Source organism: Mandrillus leucophaeus, unplaced genomic scaffold (genome assembly GCF_000951045.1).
Source record: "Mandrillus leucophaeus isolate KB7577 unplaced genomic scaffold, Mleu.le_1.0 Scaffold128, whole genome shotgun sequence".
Lineage (NCBI taxonomy): Eukaryota > Metazoa > Chordata > Mammalia > Primates > Cercopithecidae > Mandrillus > Mandrillus leucophaeus.
The window spans coordinates 4372065-4387429 of NW_012101209.1; the positions used below are offsets into that span (position 1 = coordinate 4372065).

General features: G+C 38.8%; 1 protein-coding gene across 5 annotated transcripts in view; it reads right to left on the reverse strand.

Moving 5' to 3' along the window:
- CREB5 (cAMP responsive element binding protein 5) overlaps positions 1 to 15365 on the reverse strand; it is a 561911-nt gene that overhangs the window by 334356 nt on the left and 212190 nt on the right. For 4 of the 5 annotated variants that reach the window (XM_011972242.1, XM_011972239.1, XM_011972241.1 and 1 more), the window contains one exon: positions 10883 to 10976. In XM_011972242.1, the coding sequence (XP_011827632.1) occupies positions 10883 to 10952 (70 nt within the window). In that variant the 5' untranslated portion in view covers positions 10953 to 10976. Of the gene's footprint in view, positions 1 to 10882; positions 10977 to 14614; positions 14748 to 15365 lie in introns of those variants that run through there. The other variant, XM_011972243.1, reaches the window with a different exon arrangement.

Below are 15365 nucleotides of genomic sequence, written 5' to 3' on the forward strand. Positions count from 1 at the left end.
AAACATTTTCACCCACATTGTCTAGAATCTAGATCTTGCATGATTCTATGAGGTAGCAAGTGTTGATACTATTTTATAAATGAAGAAACAAGCTTCCTTGTACAAGGTCACACAATTTGCAACCATCTTATCACTCCTAAGTCCTCTCTTACCTTCAGACACAATCCCTTCTTTATCTAAATGTGCTTTGCCCTCCCTGATCCAAAGGGCTCTGTTGTGTATGCAGAAGACAATTTTGACAACCCAGAAATCTAGATTTGAGAATGCTGTAATATGGGGGAATTTACCTATATTCTCTGGACTTCATATTCCTCATCTTTCAAAAAAATTTCTAAAGTTATATGATCCTATAAATCCTAAAATCACCATCATAATGGGTTAGCTTTAAAAGTCACTGTTCATAGGCCAAAGAAATATGTGACTGTTTAAAGGATAGTGAAATGGGAACAAAAGTAACAGCTGGAAGTTTGATACTAATAGGTCAGAGGCAAGGGCTGGCTATACAGATAAAGAAGTTTTCTGAATAGAAGGTGTATAGACAAGGTCTGAGAGTGAAAATAAAAGGGTGTGTGTGTTTGCATGTGTGTGCACATGTGTGTGTGCATGTGTGCATGTGTCTGCGTGTGTGTGTGCACACGTGCATGAGCACATATTCTTCCATTTATTGGGTGCTTACATCATGCTAGGCATGATGCTAAGTGCTTTGCACACAGCATCTAATTAGTGTTTCCACCAACCATATTATGTAAAAATTATTTTTCCTCTTTTACATATGAAAAAAATGAGACCTGCCCCAGGCCAGATAATGTGACTGATGGGGTAATTCCTAATTCATAAGGCCACATTTGTAGCACTCTGCTGGATCGATCCACAAGTAGTCTCAGCAAGGCAAGTATCCCATACCTACCAATTTACAGAGGCAGTGATTCCATGCAAAGGCACTCCTTTCTTTCAGCAAACCAACTCAGCAAGGGAACCAAACACCAAAATATGACAAATGTTGCAAAGGAGGTTTTTTAAAACTCCTTTTGGTGCCAATCTTTCTTGTCAAAGAAATCCCCAAGGATATGTGAGACAGTGAGAGAAGTGGGTAAGAGTTCCTTCTCGCATTTGCCCTGGTGCTTGGGTCTCCTGGGAACCTGGTGTGCTCTTTGCAGACTCTCTGGAGAGGGTAACACACAGGTGTTTATGCAGTACCACTTCAAATTTACAAAAGCAATAACACACACAAAAAAACTTTCAATTCTCAAACTCAAAAGTTACTTGTTTTTAGTTTGGTTTGAGATTGGGGTTATTCCCTTCTCTCATTCAGATGGTCCTCACTGTAGTTGAAGCACTAAAGAACAGTGAGTGGAAGGTGGAAGGCCTGAAAAAATCGTCTTGGCTTTGAGTTCTTATTGAAACCAATTCCTGTAAACCCCCCAAGGGCCTCCTATCCCTACTCAATGAGCATCCACCAACAGAGTATCCGCCATTATTATTTAGGATCTAGAAATCACTGGTGCTAGAGCTGACTGGTGCCTGCTCTTGGCTCTAAAGAAGGTGTGATTTGCAAGAATTTTAATTTTTGGCCATGGATATTGCCCACCATCTTCAGTTCTAATTTCAGCAGAAATGGTTATTTGACAAGGCATTCGTGTGTTGATAGATTTAGCTGCCCCCTTTTTTTAACATCTGCACATTTTCTGGCTTACTTGGAACTGGTACCATGTGAGATCAAAGATAACAAGAGACCTTGTATTAATTCTTATAAATGTTAAAACAAAAGTTAAGCCCCATTTTCTGGTTCTTGTTGTAACTGGAAAGAATAGCTCACTCACATAAAGAAAATGAAATAAAAATTTGGGACAGTGTGCCTTATCTATTCCAAATGTGGATATCAACTTTGCTTTTCTCTAACTATATCCTACAGCAAAGAAAATCACATTTGGTAACAGCCCTGGGACCTTTTTCTGGTCCTTCTGCTCTGGGGGTGGGAGGGAAGCAGTTGTCTTTGCTGCCTGTGGCTCCCCTGGCCCCAGAGCTTTCATTTCTCCGTGGCTGAAAAGACTGCTGATGCTGGACTGTGTCAATCCCATGCCTGTGCCATCCTCCCGCAGCCTCCTTTGTTCGTGTGTGTAGGTGTATACTGGTATCTGGGAATAATATTTTTAAGAGCAGACAGAAAACATCGCTCAACTTTGCTTGGGGCTTGGGCTCTCACATGCCAGCTTGAATTCAATTTCATGGACCATCTCATGACCTCATCTCGGAGTTCAGGAGCCTGAGAGAGGCTGCTAGGATGACTGTTCTCTTTACCTCTCTATGAATCATGGCCCTCAACTTCTAAATCTCCAGCAAAGAAGCATAAAGGGATAAAAGGAAGATTAAAAACTGGCAAACTCAATTCCCACTGATCATGGGAAGTCTAATATTTCCATTATCTTATGTGATGTTTTCTCAGGTGTTTTAATTGCAAAACTGTTCCTGTAAGATAGGAGAGAGTCAGTAGGATTGCAATGCAGTTCCATTGGTGAGTGATGTGAATGATTCCAGAATATTTCAAAAGAACCAAAAGTTGTTAGGATTATCAATTACCAATCAAATTATATGACACAATTTCCAAATCATGGAATCACTGCCTCTGTAAATTGGTAGGTACAGGATACTTGCCCTGCTGAGACTACTTGTGCGTTGATCCAGCAAAGTGCTACAAACTTGGCCTTATGAATTAGGAATGACCTGATCAGTCACATTATTAGCTGGGCAGACAAGCATACAGCTAAATGCATATGCGACTCTCAGCGCTTCCTATCGGTACATAGTCTGCCTAGCACCAGCAGCTTCAGCCCACCAAGTGCAATTATTCCAACATACAACTAAATGACAAGGAAAATGCTAAATTCTGAAATCTGATTCTTCTCTTAAAAAGCATTTAGTCTGCTCTACATTTAATAATAGATTGCTACCTTACTCCCTTTCCAAGCTGCATTTGAATTATGTGTTTTTCTGTTTCATTTTTCTCAATGGTTAAAAAAGTCAAAATGACAAATCACCAATTCAAAAAAGAAAAGAAATGAAAATGCAGGGTCCCCATCATATACCAGAAAAGAATATTAACTTCCTAAGCAAAATGTTCTTTCCTATTGGTCTGATATTCTCAACTATGGTATTACTAAAGGACTGTGAAAATAATGTTACATCATATGGTATGAAACTGATAGTGGCTAGTAATACTGTAAAAGGCCTCATTAGTTACAATAAAGGTTATTTTGAATTAGCGGCCATGTAATTACAGGATATTCTTTAAAGGCGATGCATTTTTATTATTTGCATGACTCAGATTCAACCAAACAAAAGTGTGGGCTAATGGAATTCCTCAAGAGGGCCATTCAAATCAATGGAGAAAAATATTGGAATTAGTATATCTATTTTAGTAAGAGTTAGAGTTATCTAAAAAGGTACTTTTCTTAGGTACTTTTGATATGATTTTATTGGTTACATTTATCTCATAAATATTTCAGCAAATGGTTTCTTTAAAATACTCCAACTTAGTCCCCATCTAAATTTTAATAGAGTCCTAATTTAGGATAATTTACATTAAATGAATTTTAATATACATAATCCTTTGTAAGAGCGACAATCAATAACAACTCACAGAATTCCATGGAACTTTAGACTTCTTTGCAATAAATGTGCCTTTGATTGAGTGTGAATATATAATAGGAGTCTCTCAGTAACACTGATGTTACTATTTCCCTGCATCTGTCCTGAAAGGCAGTGCTACAATGGGACAAACCAAGGCAAACCTGGTTTTTAAGCAATAGATGTGGAATGCTTAAAAAACATCCTGGCCAGGGTGATCCAGGTCAGTCGGGAGATGGAACACCCTCTCACACTCTTGACTCATATGCTGGCATCCATTCATTGCCAAGATAGATAACTGTTGGACTAGATGCTCTTGCAAGTGCCTGTGAGTCCATTAGACAATGCTCTGACAAAGGTGTCTCTTACAACACATGCTTAACTAGCTCCAAAATACACCATTTTAGATTTAAAGTAACCAATTTTATATTCTACACCTACTCACGATCAACCATGAGCTACCCCAAGTGTTCCAACTGCAATCAAGCCACAATTTCAATTTGCTTTACTGAGGCTAAGCTAGTAAGAAGGGTTATTAACACCAAGAGATCAAGTCTGCTGGCTGAGTGAACTAGGGGACCCAAGGTGATTTTATTATCAAAAATTGCCCTAAATAGCAGAAGCTAATGCTTAACTTTCCACTGAGTCCCTGATTGCCTGAGTTCTCCTGTACTCTTAGTCAAAGGGGACTGGTTTCCAGGTAGAACAAAGACTGCAAGCAAGCTTTTCATATAAAAAAAGAATACTACAGAGCAAGGCCTCCAAAGGATTCAGGGGAATTATTCAAAATTCCATTTTGCTTGACCAGCTAAGAACATGGACAAGAAACGAACAATTCCTATAAATGCCAGTACCACTTACATTCTATTTGTCACAATGGATGAGACAATCTGATTTTAAACCACAACTCTTTGTTCTTTGCAATGCTTATGTGTTAGAAGAATCTCCTAAAAACTTTTGATTATTTTCTCCATTGGATAACTATTAAAGAGATACCAATAATATAAGAAAAAGTAGTTCAGAGATTTATATCCAAACATACAACTGAGACCAAAATGTGTTCTTAGTGTGTATAGCTCACACATCTAGGTGTATGGTAAGAAAATTACAGACATATATGGACTTTGAGCAAACTACTTATTCCTTTGATCTTGTTTCCTCATATGAAAAAAAAAAAGTGGTAAGGATTGAATGACCTAATGTATGTAAAGCACAGGGCTCAATGACTGGTAAAAGGGAAGGCAATAAATGGTAGCTAGTATTATTACCATGCTGCCCTCTGGTGCAAGCCATCTCCCCCACCCTCTGCTCCATAAAGATCCAATTAATTCACACAGTGGGAAGTTACTATATACCTTTACTATCAATGGAATTGCCAAGAAGAAGAGGTAAGTATGGGTCGCGTGTGTGTGTGTGTGTGTGCACACACGCGCGTGTGATTTATTTACTCAGTTTTTACAATATCCTAACTCATTCTAAAAAGAATTTGGAGTGAGATATGCCATCTTCCCTCTGGCTTCCCCCTTAAAATGGCCAGGGATTATTAAGTAGACTCTTGTGGCAAAGAACCATGAGCAGTGGATTTGGGTTCTGTGATTGGATCACGATTAGCCTCTTGGGAACAAATGTTTTACTTCCCTGAATTACTTTCTTGCTTTCTCCATGGTGAGAATTAGGTTTAGAGCCTGGAGCTAGAGCTGGGCCCTGATTCTAGACTTAATCCCGGGACACAGTCGGGTTCTGAAGGACTATACTGTCATTTATGTTAGATGCTCCCTATCAAATGGTGAGTCCTGAGAACCTGATGAATGAAGGAAGATGGAATGAAGAAGCCAGTGTTTCCTGCCTTTCTTCAGTGTCAGCTCGAGATATAGTCAGCTGTGCCACACTTGGTCTTGTGGTCTTACCCACATCCAGTCCCACCACATTCAGGGGTCAGGGAGAAAGGACCCCTGAGTCTAAATTACCCAGAGGCCTTTCCTGACCCCCTTTCCTGCTGACCACTTGCTATCACAATCATGTTTTATCTTCATCATAGCACTTGTCACTAACTGATACTTATTTACTTATCTGAGTTTTTTGCTGTTATTTATTATCTCTCTTCCTCTGCACCCCACTTGAGTAGTAAGTTTCATGAAAAAGGAGACCTCACCTGCCTTGTTCAATGCAGCAATTAACACTTATTGTAGGCACTCAATGAGTGTTTGCTGAATGAACGAATCACATGGCGGTAGAAGGGTAACTTCAGCCCCTCTTCCTACGCCTTGACCGGTGCCTGCCCTAACCTCCTTCCAAGCACAGACCAGTTGCCTGTAGCATTAGCTGGGCCAGGATGTCAGCGGGTAGGCTACTGAGGCATTTAAAAGACACACAGTTGGCCAGGTGCTGTGGCTCACGCCTATAATCCCAGCACTTTGGGAGGCCAAGCAGGGCAGATCACCTGAGGTTGGGAGTTCAAGACCAGCCTAACAAACATTGAGAAACCCTGTTTCTACTAAAAATGCAAAATTAGCCGGGTGTGGTGGTGCATGCCTCTAACCCCAGCTACTCAGGAGGCTGAGGCAGGAAAATCACTTGAACCCAGGAGGCAGAGGTTGCAGTGAGCTGAGATAGCGCCATTGCACTCCAGCCTGGGCAACAAGAGAGAAACTCCATCTCAAAACAAAAGAAAACAAAAGACACACAGTTACGTGTGTCTTTCTTATCTTACGCTTCCCACCTGAGATGTCTGTCAATTGGGTTTTACCTTGTGGGAAAGATCCACAACACCCTTGAACTTTATCTTCCCCTCTCCCTGAAGGCAACACAATCTATCATCTTCTAGGTCACACGCACACACACGTGTGGACGCATGAGAGGACACATGTGCACACACAGCCCTACCTTGGAGGGCTGTCTCAATCTTTCTCCACAGGAAAGATTGAACTTGCTGGTATCAAGATTTACAGTGGAGATGGAGAAAAAGTCATGTGCTCCATTTGAGTTTTTGTTTTAATAGGAATTCTCATTTGGAATATTATTTGTTTGTTCAGCTATAAATAAGATTGCACTTTGATTCTCATTCTGGGTCTTTCCCCGCACCCGGCCCCGCACAGAACCCAGGAACTCTATAAAGAACTCAGGGTGGGGACATTTAACAAGACAAGATTTGGAAATTCCTAGGTACCTACCCATAGTACCAGGGAAGTAGACTCAAACACCACCCTCTTTACCACTATACTGAAATTTGATCATGATTTTCAAACCAAACATTGCATAACATAATAGCTGGTAATTTTGAAAGCTGCCTGTGGATGTGCATTGTCCTCTACACATTCCCACTTCAAACTTGGCACTCAAAAACCTTCTACATCACGACTTCCCTTACTATGAAATTATCCTTCTTCACAAAGAGAACAGCTGAAGGGAACAATTCACATCCATCATCACATTAGGACTCTAGAAATACATCACGTGGACCAAATAAAGATGGGAGGACCCAGGCGAAGGGTTGTGCAAGTCTTTACTCTCAAAGTCCAACACTGTCATCTCCATTTGTGTCTCTACTCTGTCCCTTTGAATAAGGGGTTTATGTTTACTGTCTATCCAGAAGATAGGGCTTATTCTACTAAAACACAGAGACTGTCACTTTTAATACCCTACCTGATGGCATGTCAAAAATCATTTACAATCACTTTTTAGGAGTGACTCTACCTGGCCTAAATGAAATGGACCTTATGACAAAGCTGTGAAATTATTTCTGATCTTTCAACCTGTTGGAAACTTAGAGTATATCTGTGACATATTAATGCCTTCCCCAACTACAATATTTACAACTAATTAAGCATAAGGTGATTTTCCAAAATTTTCCAAAATAAAGGTTAACCAGATATTCTGAAGTTTGTCATATAAATATCTATTATATTTTATCTTCTTAAAATATGACAAGCCTCAACTCATCTGAAATAAAATGTGTAATTGAATATTGCTTGAAAAAATAGTCCAGGAGGAACTTGAAGATTTTTGCCCTGATGTTCTGATTTACATTATTTTTATTATCATTGTTACTATATTGCAAGTCATATAAAATCATTCATCTTCATGAGAGGCCACAAAATATGATAAGGTAAATAAAATTTTAATGAGCATGTTTGTTTCTTTTCCAGGACCAGAAGGCTTTAGTGTGAGTTCTAGCAATCTTTTAAGAAAAAAAAGTATTCTAATATCACATAAACACATAAAATAAAAGAGGAACTAATTTTCAAACTCATAAGATACTAAAACTCATCATGGACAGTATGACAAAATACAATTACAAACTAATTTGGCCTATGAACATAGTTTTAATAAAAATATACTCTGAAGCTTTTAATAAATCAAATTTAAATCAAGCAACAGTCAAGTAAAATCTTGTCATATGTGTAATCATAATCCAATATGCCACAATTAGCATTATGGAAAATGAGGCTTGAGAAAAATAAACATTGAAGGATTTCCTAGGCAAAAAATTAAAAAATAACAAAGTAAAAATGCCCAACACAATAGCCTATTATAATTCAGGATGGACAATGTTGGTATATTACATCGAGTTCCCTAAGTGCAAAGAAATTCATCCAGACTGTATAGCTCTGCATTCCCTTCCAGTAAGAAAATTCTATGAAACTAAGAACATGCAAAGTGGGTAGCAAGTTTTAAAATTTAGCACTTCATTTCATTAGGAGTATTAAATGGCCTCACACCAACCTCAACATAAACCATGAGAAAGCAAAAGAAAATATGTCAATATATTACTCATGCTGTTTTTCCTCATATTTATTTCTCTCTTCATTTTCTCATTCTAAATTTGACATAATAAAAATTAGAGTTACTTTTCTCCAAATAATTTTCCACCTGGCACTGCCAGTGATTGGCAGCAACAGCCTCAAATTAATAAGGATCCGGTAAGAACAATTGCAAAGCTGCAAGAGATTAACCAAAAAAACCTGCTTTAGGCACTATATAGAAAAATGCTTCATTTCAGTGTTCACACATCTTCAGCTGCTCTTTCTCAGACCTTCAGATGGGGCTCCTTAGAGGACCATCCTGGCAGCCTGCCTGAAAGACTGCTCTGGTACTTACACTATAGTAGTAATCTCTCTACATAATCATCATTCCCTAAACTCACCTCCCACTCCTTTACCACCAGGCAACCTATTTGAGGGATCCAATTTGGGAAAAATAAAGGGAGAACTTTTTAATTTAAATATTGGGAATTGCAGAGTCTACAAGCTTGCTACTTGCGTATCTATGCTCACTGATGAACCATTAAGTTATACTACAGGGACTCTACAGAACATAACGGATACAAAACAAAAGAATAGGCCATCCTTCCTAATCCTTCTAGGCTGTTATAATTCTTATGAATTTGAGTTTCTCCATTTCTGTTTGTAGACTTAAAGAAAGAACAAACAATTTTTAAAGAGCAAGCTCATAGAAAAACAACAACGAACAAAGGCTGAGAGGTGGCAAGTGGTGGGTGAAGAGAAGGGCAGAGGCTGCCTTTGAACTCGGAGTCTTCCAAGCCAGAGCACATTGGCACTATCAACAAGTCACTGGATGTGTGGATGGCTCTGACACCGGGGGTACTGGGAGAATTTGACTGTGTCTATAAAGTGGCAAAGTCTGATGATGCAGTAGCCATGTGCGGGTCAGTGGGTTAGGATTGCAGGATCAAGGGCCCTCATCTTTTCCCTGTGTTCTGAGCCTGGGACAGAAGCTCCATCACCTGTGCCCTTTCTCCTCTGTCAGTAACAATGGGTTATAATAACCTGTCTGACAAAACTCGTAGAGGATTATTGGTAATAGTGATGTCCTACACGTTTCCCAGAACTTAAAATAATTTTTTTTAAAAAGAATTTTAAAAAATTGTAATAACAATGCACTTTTAAAATTAAAGTAACATAGAAACACTAAATTACATGAGCTAGGCCTGGCAGTACAGTTTGTTTCTCTTCTAATACGTTTAAAACATATCCATAGGTGTGCTAAGGAGAGAAGGGCTAAGGTGAAAAATTTCTAGCCTAAGAAGAGTAACAGGAAACTATTTGATTATCCTGCTAGGATTTATGCAGCACTTTTCCTTACGTTCATTCATTGAATCTCCACAATAAGCCTGTGAAACAGGCTTGGCAGATACAATCATTCTCATTTTTTGGGAAAAGAAACTGAAGCCCAAAAAGGTTCAATAAGTAGCTCAAGGTCATGGCCAGGTGAGGCAAAGCCCAGGATAGAGTTCAGGTTCCTCACTCCTGTCCCTGCACTTTTTCTAATTTACCATACTACTCTCAAAATTAGAAGAAATCACAATTAGCTGATGGATTATTGGTATTATTTATTTCTGCTCACATTTGATGAGCACTTGCCGTTTCCATACATTCTCTCATTTAATCTCCCACATACGAGGCAGGTATTATTTCCTAAGGACACCTTCACTGACCATCTCAATCCAAAAAGAGAGCTCATTCTACCAAAGTTGCATAGCACCTTTTCCTTAAAATACTCATTTGTATATGTCATGGATGATCCTCTATTTTAGCTAAGTTTTCATATGCATGCTATATTGTGATATCCTTGAGGACAGGAAGCATATCAATCTTTGCATTTCCCATGGCTCACAGAACAGTGCAGTGTGCATAGATGCCCAATTAACATTTGTTGCTTGAGTGTGATTACAGGTATGTAATTTTTTTTTTTTTTTGAGATGGAGTCTTGCTGTGTTGCCCAGGCTGGAGTGCAGTGGCCTGATCTCAGCTCACTGCAACCTCCACCTCCCGGGTTCAAGCGATTCTTGTGCCTCAGCCTCCCGAGTAGCTGGGATTACAGGTGCATCCCACCATGCCTGGCTAATTTTTGTATTTTTTGTAGAGATGGGGTTTCACCATGTTGACCAGGCTGGTCTCACTTGAACTCCTGACCTCAAGTGATCCACCCACCTCAGCCTCCCAAACTGCTGGGATTACAGGTGTGAGCCATAGCGCCCAACCAGGTATGTAATTTTTAAAATAACTTATATAGAGCCAAGTTGCATAGTAATAAATATTTCACATTCTGGAAAATGAGAAGTTGCCGCTCTTCAATCACTTGGGTGAATATTACCTGATTATATTTCTGCTATACCTTAGAAACGTGTACTTTCAAGGTGCACAATTTACCAGTGGGACTCGCCTACCAAAAGAAGAACAAGTACCTTGCATGGAACGGATCTGATCACTCAAAGCTTCTTTTCCTGATGGCTCCTTACCTGATAACATATTGTCTGTTTTTATTGAAGGAAACTTCAAAGTCATTTCATGTTTGTGCCTATGAATCATCAGATGGTCCTCTGTTGGGAAGCGCTGTCAGACAAATAAAAAAAAAAGGGAGGAGAGAAGAGGAGCCATTCAGTTTTAAAAAACATATTTACCATTATTGAGAAAAAGACTTATTTAGCATTGCAAACATGACAGGCAAAACAAACAAAAAAAAAACATTTCTGAAAAAGTGTGAAAGCATGAGTAAGTGAAGTTGCAAGCCTTTTTATGCAAGCAAATGTGCTAGGATATTCCTTTAAATTACACCCAAATATATGCATTATAATTTTCATTAAAGTTTACCAAAGGGGTTAACTGCAATTGCAGAAAAATCTGGCTGAATACTAATAATAAGCAGAAAATTTTCGCCTTCTATACCTTCCCTGGGAACTTTTTTGAAAGGACTCTACTTCTTAGATAGATACTCCCTGGATATATCCAACTATGCTGACTAATCAGTAAACTATATATTTCTTTAGGAGCTATGAGTTTGCACTTTAAACTTTGTATTTAAAGAATAAAACAGGAGGAAGTAAATGAACAATACTGAAGGTATTAAAATAACATATATACAAAAAATGAGCTGTGCCCTAATGCCTACCTAAGTAGGCAGCATTTTAAAAAATGCTGTTTAAATGAATGCTTATTTGTGGTCATGAAGTATAACTAATAATGGCAACATGACAAGTTAAAATTTTTCCATTTCTTCTTATAGGTATGAGAAAACCATGTCCAAAGCATGAAAGTGACTTTAGACCTGAGTAGCACTGGAATTTTGCAAAATCACTTGGAACTTTTCAAATGTAGTCAATGTTTTACATAATAGTGTAAAAATTAGGTGTAAGGTATGATAAGTATGCTAGACATTATCTATGAATTAACCAAACATAGGAGAAAGGCATGATGAAAGAAAAGAATTGTGATTCAAGTCAGACTTTGGGAAAGAATTATATGCCATGCCTAATTATTTGACATATGTATCTACAAATGTACACTGTGAAATTTGTACAGTACATTTCCATTTATGAAGACTTTGCCCACCTATTATCTGATATTTTAAAATTACACATGTGATTTTGGAGTAACATGACAAATTATTTTTAGTATTCTATGTTCTGTGCAACGTAATAAACCAATACTTATTTTTAACTTTCAGGGAATGATATTATGGTTGTCAAAAATGCTGCTCCCAAATGTTTTTGGCTGTCTGACTTCTGGTCACATGGTGGGACTGAACTTTCTGGCCCTCTTGTGGTTGCATGAAGCCATGTGACTAGTTCTGCCTATTGAGTAATGAATGAAAGTGACATGTCACCCAGGGGCCACCATCTAATTCCTGGTGTAAGACCCTCTAGCATTCCCCCTTCCCTTTTGTTTTAACATGGCAACTAGCAATATTGGAAATAGTGGCTACCCAATCATCCTAAATCTCTGAGGCATTAGGAAAAGCATTTCTGAATTCTAAAGTATTATGAAGAACTTCCTGCCAATCTACAATTGAAATGTATCCTTGGGGAACAGAAATAAGCCTTTGTTGCTCTAAGCCATTGAAGCTTTGGGATAATTTGTTATTGTAGCAGATCCTAGCCTATCCTGCCTCAGACTAGTATGTTTGTAGTAACTGAACATAACAGAATATCTGCTTTATCAATGTCAAATGAAAATACAATATTTTCTGCTGAACACTTCCAAATCTTCAACAACTTAGAAAATCTTTCAGAGCTTCCTAATTCCTCAGGATAGTCAATATAAGTTTTAATTACATTTGTTCACTAGGGTAGAAATGTTTTCTGCAAATGGCATGGATTTATATTCATGAGAATGAAGGAATTCTCTGGGCTGAATCATATAAAATATTCTAAAAGTAGTTCTTTGCATAAATATCACTTATTTACTTGTCATTTGTATTATATAAATTGGAGAGCACTGGCTTTTGCAAAACATGGTAATTATGCCAGATTTCTGAATATACTGAAGTTTGCTTTATATGACATGATTTTTTTTTGCTACTGCTTCATCCACTCTCTTGGTCTATAACACTGTATAATGACTGCACCAAATTCGTAGCAGTACCACGTGTGATTTAGAGACTGGGTTGCCTAGTCTTTCTGCCAAACAACTAATTATGATTTTTGTTTCTCATATATACAAAATATATATGAAATACACATATACATATATAATGTACTATAAAAATATTATATTTTATATATACACTATATTTCAGATATACTATATTTTATATGTATTTGTATATTCAAAAATATACAACATGGTAACAGCCTTCATTTCATATCTATAAGCCATTTTTTGACTTTGTAAAATAATAGCCTAAAGTAGGATATGAACCAGAATACTTCTTAAATAACAATAATTTCCATAATACAACATACTGACTATAATTACCTTCCAAGTGACATAATAAAGGACATCGTGATTTTTTTTTAATTCAGCAGGAACATAGCAGCAAATTGAAAATAACGAAAATACACAGTCTCCAACAGATATAGAGCTGAGAAAGGCCACTGGAATTCAGAACGTGGTTAATTCAGAAGGCAGAGAGAGAGTGAAATTAATATTGAGCTCTGTGAGATTACAAAGAGCAAGAGAAACTCTTCCTTCTGAGACAAAGATAGTGTCGAAGGAGCAATAACATAAAAAATCTCCCACATGACTGTGGTGGCTCACGCCTGTAATCCCAGCACTTTGGGAGGCCGAGGCGGGTGGATCACCTGAGGTCAGGAGTTTGAGACCAGCCTGGCCAACATGGCGAAACCCCATTTCTACTAAAAATAAAAAAATTAGCCAGGCATGGTGGCATGTGCCTGTAATCCCAGCTACTCGGGAGGCTGAGGCAGGTGAATCACTTGAACCTGGGAAGCGGAAGTTGCAGTGAACCAAGATCGTGCCAGCCTGGGTAACAACAGTGAAACACCACCTCAAAAAAAAAAAAAAAAAAAAAAGTCTCCCTCGTATTATAGGCCATTCCTAATAGAGCTAAGTTTCTTTCCCATGGGGGAAAAGGAGAGAAAAATCCTTTTGTTGCCCCCAGCACAGGGCAAGCACTGATAACTTCTATTTACTCCCCTTTCCAATTCTCAGTCATCCTGTCTTCTCAGTGCAGGTTCCCAGGCTGTGGGATGTCCCTAAAGTAAATACCATGGCTGCAACAATTGACTTGACTGTGAGTTTCTAATACCCCAGGAGACCTTTGTGACTCCTGGGTGACTGTTACATTTTCTTAATTCTAACACCTCTTCCATTGAAAGATGCACATATTTTTATAACAGCTTGTCAAGGAAAAAATACACTTCCACATTAAATGAAGACATCGAGTTTTAGAAGCATCTTTACATTTAAATCTGAAGTGGGGGAAGCTTGGAATTGTTCCTTAAAATCAAGAAACTTTGTCAATCCCAATTTCCATGTCTGTCTAACCATTTCCTCGGTCCACTCAGGCTTCTCAAGGAAATGACTTGCTCCTTCACCAAGAAGTTCAAGGTCATTCAAAATGAACTCCCTTCAACCTCTATTAACCACCTCTATTTCAGCATTTTCATGTCACTTCCTTGATTCTCTTTCCAACCCCTCCTTTCTCAGAGGAATTAGCACCCCCACTCCTCCCCAGGTTCATCTATACCCCTTATCTTCTGCGGATTAGCCATGTAAACCAGCATGCTCACTCCTTCTGTCTCACTGGTTTCTTGTCCTTGACAAACTCCAGCTTGGCTATCCTTTAATTTTAAAAAAGCTGTTTCCTTCTCAGGCTACCATTATATCACTCTGCTTCCCGTCACTGCCTAGTGCTCTTGAAAGAGTCCTCTATGTTTGCCACCTCCGCTTCCTCACCACCCACTCACTCATTAATCCCTTGCAGTTTGGCCTCCGCCCCTGCTCCCCTCTCATAGGTTGCCGGCGAGCACCCAGCTGCCAAAGCCAACAGCCTGTGCCCAGGCCTCTAGCTGTCCCAGTTCTAGCAGTGCCTGACACCAGTGACCACATGTCTGTGGCATTCATTTCTTTCTACCTTACCTGTTGCCAGAAAGAAGAAGGGCTTAGAGCAATACATAAAATAATTTGGGAGAACATGGATTAGAAGAAGATGACCCCAAAAGAGAAGATCCAAAAGAAAGGAAGGCTAAAGCCAAAATGCAAATCAGAGGGTAGTCATTCTCAACCAGGGGCAATCTGGGCCCACAGGGGACATTTGGCAATGTCTGGAAACATTTTTGCTCATAACAACTGGGGAATGCTTCCGGGATCTAGTGGGTAGAGGCCAGGGATGCTGCTAAACATCGTAAAACACACAGGACAGCTACCCAAGACATAGAATTATCCAGCCCCCAAATATTAACGGTGCCAAGCTTGGAAAATTATTTCATATAGTCCAATGACTAATGTGCAGCTCTCTTCTCTCTGACTTACCTAAATATT